The following is a 14,491-nucleotide window of genomic DNA, read 5'->3' as shown; positions in this document are numbered from 1 at the left end:
ATATATGGAAAGGGAAAGATATACAGGTAGATGTTTACTTATTCAATAAATACATTCAAGTTTTGAGCTTATGTGCCATGAACATATTCATATGTTCAGTGTTGGTGACGTGGTGAACACGATCAGCTCTACCTTCGCTTTCACAGAGCTCAGGCTACGGGGAGAGACCGACCCTGACGAGGCCACTGCAGTGTGGGACGGAGCGAGGCAGAGGGAGCTTGCAGAACACACAGCAGGGACAGCGAGCCCGTGCTTGGGAACTGAGAGCTCAGGGTGGGAAGCAGGCAGAGAGAGAAGGGCAGGGGAGCTCTCGCCTTGCATGCATGAAGCCTGGGTTCGACCCCACCAGTGAGAAAGAGAAGGAAGGAGGGAAGGGAGGGAGGGAGGGAGAGAGCTAAAGACATATTATAGAGTGATACATACACAGCCATGTCTATAGCAGCACAATTTGTAATAGCTAAATCTTGGAAGTGGCCTACATATCTGTCAACAGATGACTGGATAAAGAAATGTATTTATACATGATGGAGTATTACTCTGCCATAAAGAAGGGTAGGTTTGAGTCATCTGTAGGAAAATGAATACACCTTGAGATTATAATGTTGAGTGAAATAAATCAGACACACAAGCTTCAAGACTGAACGGTTTCTCCTCTACAAGCTCAAAATATAAATAAAGTGCAAAATTAAAGACAGATAATAGGAATAATAGGAAGGGGACAGATTTTTTGCAGAAGAGAAGGGGACCAGAGAAGGAGGGGGCGGGCGGGAGGGAGGGTAAAGGGAAGAAGAATCTGCTGTGTCACACACGGCCCGGCTCCCCATGATGAAGGAGATCATTATGTGCTACAAGCACGTACTAATAAAAATAAAAAGAATAACCAAAAATAAAATGAAAGACAGACAGGAGGAACCAGAGAGCTAGATCGCCTGTAGATGGGAAAGAGATTAGAGAAGGAGGGGGGAAGAAGGAGAACCAAGCCGTGCTGTGCCCACGCACCCACTCCCTCAGGGGAACGGAAACAGTCCGTGCTGCACACGGGTTCTAATAGAAAATACGTTAGAAGGAAAACTAGTAGGATAAGGGCCACAGGCATTTGCGCAAGAGAAAAAGGCCAGCCAAGCCCGCAGGGCCGCGAGGAATAGAGAGGCAAGCAGCCCTCGAGCGGTGAGCTGGAGCCCCACAAGGGCCTTGAAATGCTAACACAGAACCCTGGTAAAGGGGCTGGGGATTTAGCTCAGCGGCAAAGCGCCTGCCTGGCAAGCGCAAGGTCGTGAGTTCGGTTCCCGGTACCGGAGAAAAACCAAAAACCAAAAAAAAAAAAAAAGAAAAAAAAAAGAACCAAGGTAAAGTCCGAGGCTTCACTCCCTCTTCCGCAAAGAGGAAGGCCCAGAGCGCCTGCTCCCTCCTGCGCCGCCGTCCAGGGGTGGGGAAGAAGAGGGACAGGAGGCGACAGAGGCAAAGCAGGGGATCGCTCCAAACTATTCCCTGAATCTTCACCCCAAATCCAGTGCAGCTGCGTATGTGAGCGATGGAAACCTCCCCCGGCAGGCAGCCTTGAGACTGGCACGCCTGTGATCCCAGCACTCGGGAGGCTGAGGCAGGAGGATCACTGGGAGTTCAGAGCAGCCTGGGCTACAGAGTGAGTTCAAGGCCAGCCTGAACTGCATAGTGAAACCTTGCCTCAAAAAGAAAGAAAAGACACTGGTGGGGTGAATCTTACCCCCCACTTTCAGGGGGGAAATGAAATTAAAACCTCTCTGGCACACAGAAGGAAGTGACAGGCCTAGGGCCCCCCGGCCGGCCCGGTCCAGCGAGCGCTCGGTCCCCTGCTTTGCACCTGTTTCCCCGGCTCGCGGCGCCCCTCTCTAAGGCGAACTCCCCAGCCCGGCCCGCCGGCAGGAAGCGGACGGGGGCAGAGGCGCGGCCCGGCCCGGAGAGAGCGCCTGCAGGGAGGGTGCCCAGCCCCTGTCTTATTTTAAGTAGAGCCCCATGTTAAATCTGTTCCAGGAGGACGAGGCGGGCGAGGGCCGCTTCAACTTCTCGGCCTACGGCATGGGCCCCGCCTGTCTGCAGGCCAAGGACGGCCTCTCGGTCAAGGGCGCCAACAACAGCACGGCCAACCCCGCGCCCGCGCCCTCCAAGTCCCCCGAGGAGATGCGCAAACTCTTCATCCAGAGGGCCAAGAAGATCGACAAGATCTCCCGCATCGGCTTCCCCATGGCCTTCCTCATCTTCAACATGTTCTACTGGATCATCTACAAGATCGTCCGCAGAGAAGACGTGCACAACCAGTGAGGGGCGGGCGGGGCGCAGGGAGGCGGCGGGCGAGGCCGGCCCCCTGGGCCCCGCGGCGCGGGCGGCGATGCATGAGTGCGGAATGCGGCGCTATCTATCTAACCCGGGGCGGGGCGGGAGGGCGTGTCTAGCGGGAGGCAGGGGTGGGCGGAGGCGGGGCGGGCATGGGCATTGCCGCTTTCGCGCTGGGAGTCCCCCGCGAGGCTGCCGTCCGCCCCAGCGCAGAAGGAGAGCAATGTAATATATGATATCTATTCGTGCTTAATAGTAACGCAAAACCACCGGAAAGATTTCTTTCTCAACCTATCAGCCTAGTAACTGCTTCAATGTTTCCAGTCACCGAAGCGATGGACACTTTCTCCCGGAGTGGAAACAGTTACAAATAAGCTCGCTCTGGTGTGCGCGTCCCTATCACCCCCCTCCCCGCGCCGGTCGCGTCTCTAGCCCCGAGTAGGTGGACACATGCCAAAAAGCCATTCCGCCTCTGCTTCCAGAGCGGCCCTTGGCATGGACTTGAGCAGCGGGGAGGGGAAAGGTGGACGCGAGACGTCGTGGCGACGCGATGGGGCGGTGCAGGGGCTGCGGGGTTGAGAACGAAGGCGCCCCGCGCCCCGAGGCCAGGGGCGGCACCCGCCGCTCTGCGAGGTCCTGGCTTCTGCGTCCTGACACCCGCCCCGCCGGCCCTTCACCACCGCCCGGCAGCGCCGCCGGGGCCCTCTCATCTTGCCGATATGCAATCTTTTTTATGGTTAAAAAATAATAATCTCAAGAAATAATATGCAGATAGACTGAGTGTAAACAGATGTACTTTTCTCAAATGTCTATTTTTTTGGACTAGCTAGTGGGTGCGTGTTGGGGAAGGGAGGACCGGGCGAGGAGACCGGCTGCTTTTGGAGTGGTCCCGCGGTGTGGGCTTTTGAGCGGGGAAAGGAAAGTACTGAGGCTGCTGCGGACCCGGGATGGATGGGTGGGAAGAGAGGGTGCTGTCTGGAAAGTGTTCGTTGTATTCTGACCTTTCGTGTACCACAGAGAATGTGAGAAGTGTGAGGGGATGACCCCGTGCTATTTTTATAAGTCTTTTGTTGTTGTTGTTTCTTTTAGGTGCTTTGTTTAGCTTTACCATTTGGGAAAGTTAGGTAAATATTGCTCTTCCCTTTGAAATCTGAAGTGCCAGAAGCATACCAGGGTAGCAAGGGCGCCGCAGAGGGAAGGGCGAGGGCCGGGGAGGTGAGCCGGGGAGGCGAGTCGGGTCGGAGTGCAGGGCCCTGCCCAAGCGCCGGCCGGCAGCGCCAGGAGGCCTCCGTGGCCTCTGTACCCTGCGCCTGCGCTGTCGCGCGTGCTCCCCGCTTCGGCCCGCGGCCAGAAGGCTGGGTGGGCTTCCATTCCCTTCTTTGCACTTGAGTGTCTTGGCTTTGCACCCCAGTCAGAGCCTGGGTGGGGAAGGATAGCTGACAATCAGTTTGCGCTGACACTGGGGGTTCGCTTGTGTTGCGAGGGCATCCCCAACTTGGGGCTGGATGGAGGAGGCGGAGGTGGGTGTAGACACGCAACCCCGCAACCCCGAGGGCCCAGCCGCTGCTCCCTGACGCACCTTTGCCGGGGAGTGTTCTCCCATTCCCGGGGCACAGCGGCCAGAGCCCACCCCGCCTTGCAGAAAGCAGGCCGAAGCGAGGACCTCGAGGGATTTAGGCAGGGAAAATGCACCGTGCCGCTGGAACAGGGCAGGGCTCCGAGGCCTCAGTGCCAACAGTGTTTACTATTCCTTGCCTTCCTTTCTCCCGGTCTCTGTAGACCAAAAAGCGAACTGTACCCCAGTCCCGGGTGAAGGGGGATGGAGCCCGAGTCCTTTTCCTAAGAACTCCAGGGAGGCAGGGGTCTCTCATCCAAGCCCACCCTTTCTCTCAGCACAGACAGGCCTCCGAGGGAGGGACAGTGAAAAGGAAAGGCTTCAACAACCACCACCTCAGGATTAGACCGTGGGTCACAGAACCGATGCGAGCACACTTCCTGAGCACGGCCCTCACCTGAAGGGGAGGCACTTTGACTCTGAGTCTTTGGAGAGGCCACCAGTCCCTTTCACTAGCACTTTATTCACTTTATTTAGGTAAAAATTCTTTCTAATGAAAAATTAATACATCCCCTCTCGTTACTGGACTAAATTCAGATCGTCTAAAGTTGAAGTGAGTCGGGCAACAGAGGCAGTAGGTCTCTACCAGAGACTAAAAACAATACCCACTGCTCTAAGACGTTCCACATCCGTGCGGAACAAAAATACCTTCGGGTTCCAAACTGGCTTTCTGCCGGCACCACCTGGAATCCCCTGAGACAGACATCACGAGCGCATTTGCACCCGCTCTTCCGGAGCCCTGGCCTTCTGCTACCGTGCTCCCAGGTTTAACCTGTGGGGCCGCTGGGAGCCACGGGCAAAGCAGCAGCATCCGACTGATTATGGGTCCTCTCGCCAACTATTTCAAGCTTAGCATCACTTGTGGAAAGTCAGCGGGAATGGAGGCAGCATAAGGAGTGAAAGAACCCGAATTCAGTCCTGATTTCACCGCGCTGGGCCCGTGACCAAGCGTTAGTCTCCCTGAATGCACCATGAGGAGGGCGGTAGGGCATCTAAACTCCCTCCTGCCTTCCTCGGACTGCTCTGTGCTAGAGGAAGTTCACACAACTGAAAAGCTAATGTCCCTTAAATTTCTCAGCGCTCCACCTGGGTGGATGAATATATATGCGCAAAGCACCTGGACCTGCACAATTTTTGTTTTCTTTCTTCTTTGCAAAATGTGCAGATTCTGTTTTCCTTTTGCACCACTTTGTCAAAGCTGAACCATGGTGGGGAAACAATAGCAATCATTATGAAGCCAAAAATACCTTGGGAAGGCTGAGGCAGGAGGATCATTGTGAGTTTGAGGCCCACCTGGGCTACAAGGTGAGCTCAAGAACAGTTTGAACTGCATAGCAAAACCCTGTCTCAAAAAAAAAAAAAAAAAGAAATCTTGGGAATGGAAGCATAGTCCAAGGGAAGATACTACCATCGACAGGTAATTAGTAAGGACTTAGCATTAAATTACAAGAATCTCATCATTATAGGAGCTCAAACCAGATAATTCAGACCAAATGTTTTAGGTGGTTCCAATGAACAGGGCGGCGCTTTCCTAATTCCTTCTTCTGCTTGAGCACAAGAGATTCTATGCACGGGGGTTACAGACGCCAAGTGTGTGTTGGGTGAAGAACTGATTTAGCTGCAGTAATGAGGTCACTGATTTAAACCATTTACGTGTATACACTGGTATTTATGCTTCGAGGAATTGCTGATTTCACCCAGCTCCAGCGCTGCAGCTAATCCCAGGAGTCCGATAGTGATAGCAATGGCTGCTCACCTATTTCTTTACAATGTGTCTTGCTTGTTTCAAGAGCAGCCAAAGTAAATGGCTCAGCTGGTCCTTTTAGACAACCAAGAGTCCATTCTTGGCTAAGGCTAAATAGAGAATAAACATGGATGGACATGAACAGAATGAAAAAAATGTCTATCAGTATGTATGTGTGTGTATGTTAATTTTTTTTTAATTTTTTGAGACGGAGTCTCACTGTCTAGTTCAGCCTGGCCTTAAACTCACTATGTAGCCCAGACTGGCCTCTAACTGGTGATCCTCCTGCCTCAGCCTCCTAAGTGCTGGGATTATAAGCATACATCACCATACCTGGCTTATGGTTTTTTTTTTCCTCCGGTACCGGGAAAAACTCACGACCTTGCACTTGCCAGGCAGGCGCTTTTGCCGCTGAGCTAAATCCCCAGCCCCTGGCTTATGTTTAATATCTTGGATTTAATTCTATTTTTTGTTTAAATCTAGAAAGATAAAGAAGGTTGATCATTTGACCTAAATTATATTTTTTCTAAATTGTCAATAAATAGGAAAGGAGTCCCTTTCAAAAACTCACCAATATTTTAAAGACTATTTTTTTTACGTTTGAGAGAAAAACAAATATGATGCAAAATAGTTCCTTTTCTTCAATGTATGCATCTCCATGAGCATCATAAAAAGAGATGTGGTGTTACCCAGGCGTGGTGGCGCACTCCTGTAATCCTAGCACTCGGGAGGCTGAGGCAGGAGGATCATTGCCAGTTTGAGACCAGCCTGGGCTACAAAGTGAGCTCAAGGCCAGCCTGAACTGCATAGTGAGACCCTGTCTCAAAAAATAAAAAAATAAAAAATAAAAAAGAGACATGGTATTTTACAGGATCCAGGATATTATATTGTGGAGAGTAGGCTGGTACTCCAGCAAAGCTGGGACCATCTCTGATCATAGTCTTCTGTGAAAATTAGATTCCGTCCTTACTTGGAACTCACTGAAACTGAAGGGGATTACCCTTGTGTGTGCAGCGACTGCACGCTTGTAGAAGCTGGCCAGCGAGGGTTTGGCTTGTAGTCGGGCAGTGTGTAGTAGCTCTAGCACTGGGTCCAGGATCTGAGATTTGCAGCTAGCTGCTTCCATCCGGCTGGAAGCCCAGTCCAAGATGACGGACATGACTCCCAGAGCCCTCCTACTCCCTCCGCAAGCATCCCACGGCCTACCCACTCTCTACCCACTGCAAGAGGCAGGCGGGACTGGTCTTGTATGGGCTGGGTTTCCTGGAGTAGCTAAGGGGCTCCACTGGGGCTGGCAAGGTCTGCTGAGACAGGGCGAGTGCACCTCTGCCCCCGACCTACAGCTTCTTTCCTTCACAAGCCAGCCAGACTGACATTTCCTTAATCAGACAAGCAGGGAACATATTCTGAAAGTGTAATTTCACTTCTTTTCTTCCACTAAGGCCATCAACTCCAGAAATTTGAATTAAGAACCTTCCTATTTTCCTCTCATTCTCAAAGCTGGAAACAAGAGCCTATGATCAAAGGGAGGAACAAAGAAATATGCTTTGTTTTAATCAAGCTAGCTTGTCTTGGAGACGTACTTGTTATCAGTGTTAAAAAAAAAAAAAAAAAAAAAGCATATGTGTTGGTGAGGCTTTGGTCTCAGCATACCCTGAAATCCTCACTGATAGAGAAAACACCCTTAGGTAGGATGTTGTATCTGTAGAAATAAGGAACATTGTGAAAATCCAGAAATGATACCCAACCCCGCCAGAGCCTGATGTTAAGAGGATAAAGCAGTGGTTTGTGTCCGACTGTCTCAGCTGAGGGGCCAGAATGTCAAGGCGGACACAGCCCACTGCAAACCTCTCCCACGCCTGAGCCACTTAGCCCCTGGAGGGCCCACACTAGACTCACACTACACACTGAGACTTCCCCTGTCCCAATTTACTCTCCTTCTGCTTCTCAGAGGTGACTCAAGCTGTGGAGACAGCAATGTCAGGGGGCAGGTTTGATCCCACGTGGCCGTTACTCTGTGTCGTTCGGTTGGAGTTGGGTGGTTTCTTAAAGCAATAATTAAGGTGCTTTACGGTGCTTTGGAACAGCAAAATGGGTCCCAAAGTAGAACCTATTGCCCAGTGTTTTTTAGGATCGTTAAGGCCTTGCCAGTAAACGTCACAGCTGCTGGGGCTCCCTCTCTGCTCTCTACGCCTCCCGCTGCCTCCTCTGCGGCCATTTCCTATCTCATCAGTCTATGCGTCTTATTTTGGGAAGCCAAACTCTCCTGGAAGATGATTTACTTCTAAGGCAGGTGGAAAGAGACCAGAACAGACCTAGTAGCTGCTGTCTCATTTGTTTTAAGGCGTGATTTCTGTTACTCCTCTTTGCCCATGTGTTTGTTTGGGGTTTTTTTGTTTTGTTTTGTTTTGTTTTGTTTTTTGGGAAGGTGGTACCAGTAATTGAACTCAGGACCTTGCACTTGCCAGACAAGGGCTTGTGCCTGCCCATGTATTTTGAAGTTCCAGTGCTGTGGGAAATTTCCGCTGGAACACGAGTGGAAAAGTCAGAGCGTACTGAATGGTGAGCCAAAAACATACCCTTTAGAGGGCATAGTGATAGAAGTCATTTTCTACATAAGGCCATTAGCCAGCTGCAGATCCATACCAGCTAACTATTCCAGCGAGAAAGGCATCTGCTGGTTGTGTGTAGATTCCAAGCGTAACACACCTCTCATTCCCAGGTCCAGCTCACTCCACAGCCCCTGATAGTACCTCATTATTGCCCTGTGGTTCTTCCAGTCCAGTTGTTTTCTTATGCAGCTATACCACGGAAACCCAGTGCCCTACTTAAGCACACCTGCCTTGGGAAGCCCACAGAGGTCATCAGGAGGCAGAAGATCCCCATTTTGGTACCTTAACTCACAATGCAAATATGATATAGGCAAGCTGCTCTCTTGGCTTGCTTCCTCTCCTCAGGAGGGACTTGCAGGAGATTTTTCAAAGCCCAACTCTGGGAAGTTTGATAGGTTGCAGAAAAGAAAGAAGGGTATACACTGTGCCCTAAAACGTTTTCTTGTTCTTCATTTTACTGGTGGGCTTGGAACCCCACCCCTGTCCCTTCTGGTGGACGGGAAGGGAGAGATTTCAAAAAGAGGAGCGTGAGTTGTGACCGCCCGCAGCGGTCTTATTCCTTTCCCATGAAAGTCGGGGTATTTCGCAGCGCTGGTGGACCTGCCTCTAACACTAGCTTCCACCTGACAATCCCATCGCACCTCAGAACGTTCCGGCCTCACGCTATAGCCTGCATGTCCTAATGTCCTGCGAAGGCTGTGACCCCTTTCCCACTGTAGTTTGAATCCAGAGGCTCTGGAAGAATCAGAGGAATGCATCCACGCAGAACTTGTGAAATAGCCCTGGGGAAATAATCGAGGTGACTCCAAGTCCTCTCCCTGCCCTCCAATTTCATCATAACAGGAAACTTCCAGCAAGATTTAAGAATCTTGTATCCATCAGTGCCCCCGTGTGTCCATTCCTGTTCGTCCAGTTGCAGTAGCAGAGAAAGTGAGGCCCTGCCAGGTCCCTGGGAAAGTTGTCGAAGCTACTCTAACGCCAAGAAGCATGGTAACTGACCTGGCTGGGGTGAGCCAGCTCTCTGCACCTCCCCAAGCAAAACCTCACCCTGGGAATGATGCTTCTGAAAGCACTTCATTCCCACAGTTACAGCGAACATGCCTCGGATCAGAAAGCACGCTTCCTGTGCCTCCCAGCAGGGGCATGTGTATGCCCTGTATCAGCGGAACCTCTTCAGATGTTTATATACTGTGGCAATAGGACAAAGGGTCTTCACTCTCCCTTCATGTGGCCCTGGAATTAATGAGAATATTGCAGACTGAAACATTTTTTTTCATTCTGTTTAAAAATGAATTAAAAATTTGTTTTCAGCTTCTCATAAGATGATAAAATTGAAATCTTATCTGAAACCATCCCTGTCCCAGTGGTCCCATGTAGCTACTTCCTTCTTTCAGTTAAGGCCAATCCGAAGGATTCAAAACTGATACTACATACCTACCGGACGGGTCGGTATGGGTGAGACATAGTGAAATAGTACTGTATAGTCTAAGAGGAGGGTATGGAGGCAGCCACAGCAAAATGCGTTCCAGTTCTCCCACCTGCGAACAGTAGCACTGACTCAGGTGATCATGAAAAGCTTTTCTAGTCCTTCTCCAGCTGTCTTTTAGTTGCAAGAAAAAGGAAATACTTCCTCGAGACTCTTCGAGGCCCCGCTCTTGATCCTAAGCTCTCAACTTTGCTTTCTCTAAAGCCTGTCACAGTTTCTCTCCGGCTTTCCGCTCGCAGGCATGTTACCCTGTGCGGGCTCACCATCTCCGTCAGTTCCTTTGGGGATGCTAACCCACATCCGGGTAAGTTATGTGGTAAGGCTTTCTATCGCCTCTCAGAAATTCGCATCCCTTCTACCTGCCTCAGAAGAGCTCATTAAAGAGCCTTCAGAGCAGCCGGTTTGGTGACATTTCCTCAGTGCTAAGCTGCTCTGCGCTGGCCTCAGACCTGGTGCACACACTGAAAGACCTAAATTCTGGCCGTGGTTCCACTTTTCAGATGCCTACACCCCTGCCCCCACAGATGTCATGTGAGGATCAACTAAGCAGAAGCGACCACGTTAAGTTCTGCAAACAGAGCAGCTGCCATTACGGGGAGGCTGGTGGTGGACTGTGACTAAGCCTTGAACACACAGTCACGCTGGTACTGAGTAACTCTTGTGCGGCAGTCTCTTTAAACTAGGAAGTTTAACTCCCACATCGCCCCTGATCCTACTCTCCACTTCATAAATCTCTCAGCCCGCTTTACAAGGTTAAGAACCTACTAACCCAGTCTGTGATGCACAAAAGATTGGAAGTTGATAAGGGCCACTTTTGGCTATAGAACTGTGGAACAGAAGAATCCAAGGAGTAAGCAACCAGGCAGGTGGGACTAGGTGGCACTTGGAGGGTCCTAAAACACTGGTCTCTGGAGTACCGCAAGAAAGAGAATTGTAATCCAAACTGTATTTTAAAATACTCTAAGGGAGGCCGGGCACGTTGGCACATACTCGTAATCCCAGCACTCGGGAGGCTGAGACAGGAGGATCCCCAGAAGATCAAGGCCAGCCTTGGCTACACAGCAAGATCCTATCTCAGAAAAAGAAAAGATAACTGTATAGCTGGAAAGGCTTGGAGTTGACTGGAGTCAAGGGCGGAGACTAGACCCTGTCTACAATTCTTCTCCAAGTCTAGAATCCCTTTCTACATTCACTTGATAAAGACCTACTACAAGGTCACAGGACCGAAAGCTGAGTACTCTTCCCTAACGCAGAACTGGAGACCGAGTGAAGTGAGATGTGACGGGGACAGGTGGAAACAACTGCGGAGGCAGAGATGGACTTCAGAGGGAACAAGCCTGTCTCGCAGGGACAACCGAGGATTCTTGCAGAATGGAGCATTCAAGCTCAAATTTCAAACAAATTTATTTCCCATGGGAGTAGTTGACTCCCTGGATATAACTGCGGTCTCACACACCCTTGAAGAGTTAGTTTAACTCCTAGTGGGCAGTTTCCCAGCCACCTCCCCCAAGCAGGTGCTCAAGTGATAAGGCCTTTTTATACCCAGTGCCACTGAAACAGTTCCAAAAGTGGTGGCCTAACCAGTGGTCCAGGGAAGGCGGGGTCTCTAAAGGCTCTACTGTCATCCAAGCTCTGGGGAGTGCAGAAATGGACGCACAAAAGCAATGTGTGAGCAAAATCCTCCCTGACATTCCTGCTCCTCCCCTCCCCACCCCACCCCCCCGCCCTGTGCTGGGATTACCTGTCCACTAGGTCAGCTGATATGACAGGCTGGCTGTCCATTTCATGCGACCAGGCCTCTGCTGCTGTTGGTTTTCCACTTGGCCTCCTTCAGCTGCACCCAGAAACTTGGTCTTTGGCCGGCCGGATGGACCAAAATGATAGGAGTGACCAGGGCCGTGAGCGCTCCCGCTGCGGAGGCTGCAAGCACCTGTGAGCACCAGATGCTGGCAGGAGAGCGGCCTCGGGACTCTAGTGGCTCCAGCTCTGTTCAGTGCGTCTCAGGGAACTGTTAGGGTACTTTGAATGATTGTTTCAAAACGTTTCAGGGAGGAAAGCAGCTCCACCTCTTGCGATGTGTGATAAAACAGCCGCAGAGGGGCTGGGGGTTTAGCTCAGCGGCACAGCGCCTGCCTGGCAAGTGCAAGGTCATGAGTTCAATTCCTGGTACCGGAAAAAGAAAAACAAAAAACCAAACCAGCTGCAGAGAACTCCCAAAATTTGGCACGTCACAGCCAGGATTAGGGTATGTTTAATCATAGGAAATATAAAAACATACCATTTCCATTTTTCGGGCTTTTTTCACCTAATACCTGTCGTCCTTCCTCCTGCTATCTACTAAATCTTCATAAGTCACCATACCACGAAAGCAGGGAATCGGAAGAGATACAGCTCTTCTTCCTACAGTACAGAAGGGGACAAAGAACTACCAATGAACCACTAACATGGGACGCAGGAAGTTATACAGGGAAGAAGGGGCCACAGAGGGGGCAGAAAACAGCATGCCGCAAGGTCATCTGGGCAGGACCGGGGATCCCAGGAAGAAACGACAGCATGACAAGATATAGAGGTAAATAATAAACGGCACATACAAGGCATCGTGAGTATCCTCACGGGAGGCACGTTTACAAAGAAAGATTTGGAATTCAACACAACATGCTTCAATGAAAAATAAAAGGTCAGTGCTTTGACTAGAGAAGGCAGAGCAGTTCATTCTGTCTTCTTGTGGGGCCTTTCCTAACTAACACAGGGTGTAGTGGGCAAGACACCTCTGGCAGTTCAGACTCTCCTGCAGTAATTTTGGAAGAACTTACCTTTTCCCTTATGTCTACATGGTACCCACTAGAAATTCACTTCTTTGAGGGCATCAGTTAAACCCATCAAGTACATAGGTCTAGTCTGTGCCAAGTGGGTACTAGAAAGGGGGCAGGCTACGGTAAAGTCCTGAACCCTGAGCACATTGTTCTACGTAATTCTGAAAGCTATTCCTCGTGTTGTTACTCAGCAAGCCCATACTTAGTACAATGAAGGTATTTTAAAGGGGAGCTTGTGGGCCAAACATTACCTTTTGTGGATCTGAAACATTACACAGAGCAGATCTGTAAGAAAAGTAGTCTAGCATGTCCTTTTACCCTCAATTAAAGGAAAATCTAAAATTGCTTCTCCCAACCTACACAGCATCTCTATTTTTTTATACATATATATGAATAGAAAAAATAAAGGCAGCAGTGTAACTGACTTTTATCAAGTCAATGCCTGTGAAAATAGGTAAAATGAAGTTTCTTCCATAAGTTACCTTCCTTCAACAAAATTAGAATATTTTGGGGAAAGATATTACCTGCCTAGTGAACAAAAGATTGCCCACATATCTTTTTAGAGTGGCGCTTACATATCAAGTAAGCAGTTTGGTAAACTCAACCTTTTCCACTTTAGACATATTCTACCTCATTCCAAGTGTACCACGCTCAGCACACCAGTTTAGCCTGAATGATAGCAAAGCAAAAAAGGTGGATGTTCCCACAAGGCATTTCAGAGCATTTTACATTCATACTGCTTTATTTTTAATGCTTCGATCTTTCAATACTTAAGCCGGTATAATATTTTCAACACTAGCAAGTTGAAATGAGATGAGTGAATCAAATTCCAAAGGGCCTATCCTGCTACTTTGCATATTGGATAAAATGCCTACTTCATGTTGATTCTTGTACATATTAGACAAACAATACAGAGCACTGGTCTCTAAAGTCTTCTAAAGTTTAACAGCCTCACCTGTAATCCCAGCACTCAGGAGGCTGAGGCAGGACAATCGTTGTGAGTTCGAGACCAGCCTGGGCTACAAAGTGAGCTCAAGGCCAGTCTGAACTGCATAGCGAGACCCTGTCTCAAAAAAAAGACAAAAAAAAAAAAGTTTAACAGCCTCTACTTACAAAAACCAAACATAGCAGGGACCTCAGCGGTCTCCAAGTGAAAAACTGGACAAAATAGGTATCTTCAGCTGTTACAAACTTGAAATGGGCACAGTGAATTGCAAAGTGACCCAAGACAAAAATTCTTAATACTATAAGCCTCCTGGCACTGCCCGAAGGTATTCTCACTGTCTGACCAGCATCACCCCAGAGCCAGTGGCAAAATTACCATAACCAGAACGGGTGCGATTACGCAGTGCACATAACTCGTCACTCGAAGGGAAGAACGGCTCGAGACGCAGTGCCGTGACTGCTCATTTTGCACACACTCAAACCAGTGCTTCCAAATCACAAATTAAACGCATTGACCTAAGACATTCCAAAGAAAGCTGTAACAATGTAAAAAATTGCTCAAAGTCAGCAGCTGGGGGATTTACATAATTTCTTAGATTCAGGAGCTTTTCGTTTTGACTCAGGAGGCACGCGCTGATCGGAGGAGCCAGCTTCTGCCCGTGTGCACCCTCCTCCCCAAACCTTGCCAAAGCCAGTGACTTCTGAGACTGAAGTCGTCTCCAAAGGACTTGCCCTCCGTGTTTCCCACTTCACCCACTTTGGTATCTGCACAGAATTACCCTTTTGTCTTAAAATTCCTCTGGTTTGTCATTTCAGAAGGTAAATCCCAGATGATTCTTCTCCAACTGCACATCCCCTCCCCTTTCTCCCAAAAAAGGGTAGCGGCCAATTTAAATGTGAAGACACACAAGGGATAAAAATTAGTAGTAAGTTTCAATTAGGCAATGCTTCCTGAAACCTAACACT

General features: G+C 49.5%; 1 protein-coding gene across 2 annotated transcripts in view; it reads left to right on the top strand.

The window, feature by feature from the left end:
* Positions 1-2,398, top strand: part of Glra1 (glycine receptor, alpha 1) — a 97,075-nt gene extending 94,677 nt beyond the window's left edge. The window contains exon 9 of one of the 2 annotated variants that reach the window (XM_005376175.1): positions 2,011-2,398. In XM_005376175.1, coding sequence (XP_005376232.1) covers positions 2,011-2,298 — 288 coding nt within the window. In that variant the 3' untranslated portion in view covers positions 2,299-2,398. Of the gene's footprint in view, positions 1-1,986 lie in introns of both variants that reach the window. The other variant, XM_005376173.1, reaches the window with a different exon arrangement.
* The last annotated feature ends 12,093 nt before the right edge of the window (positions 2,399-14,491 follow it).

Source organism: Chinchilla lanigera, unplaced genomic scaffold (genome assembly GCF_000276665.1).
Source record: "Chinchilla lanigera isolate Chin_1 unplaced genomic scaffold, ChiLan1.0 scaffold00007, whole genome shotgun sequence".
NCBI classification, from domain to species: domain Eukaryota; kingdom Metazoa; phylum Chordata; class Mammalia; order Rodentia; family Chinchillidae; genus Chinchilla; species Chinchilla lanigera.
Note: the sequence above shows the minus strand (reverse complement) of the source record. Positions and strands in the feature narration are given on the sequence as shown.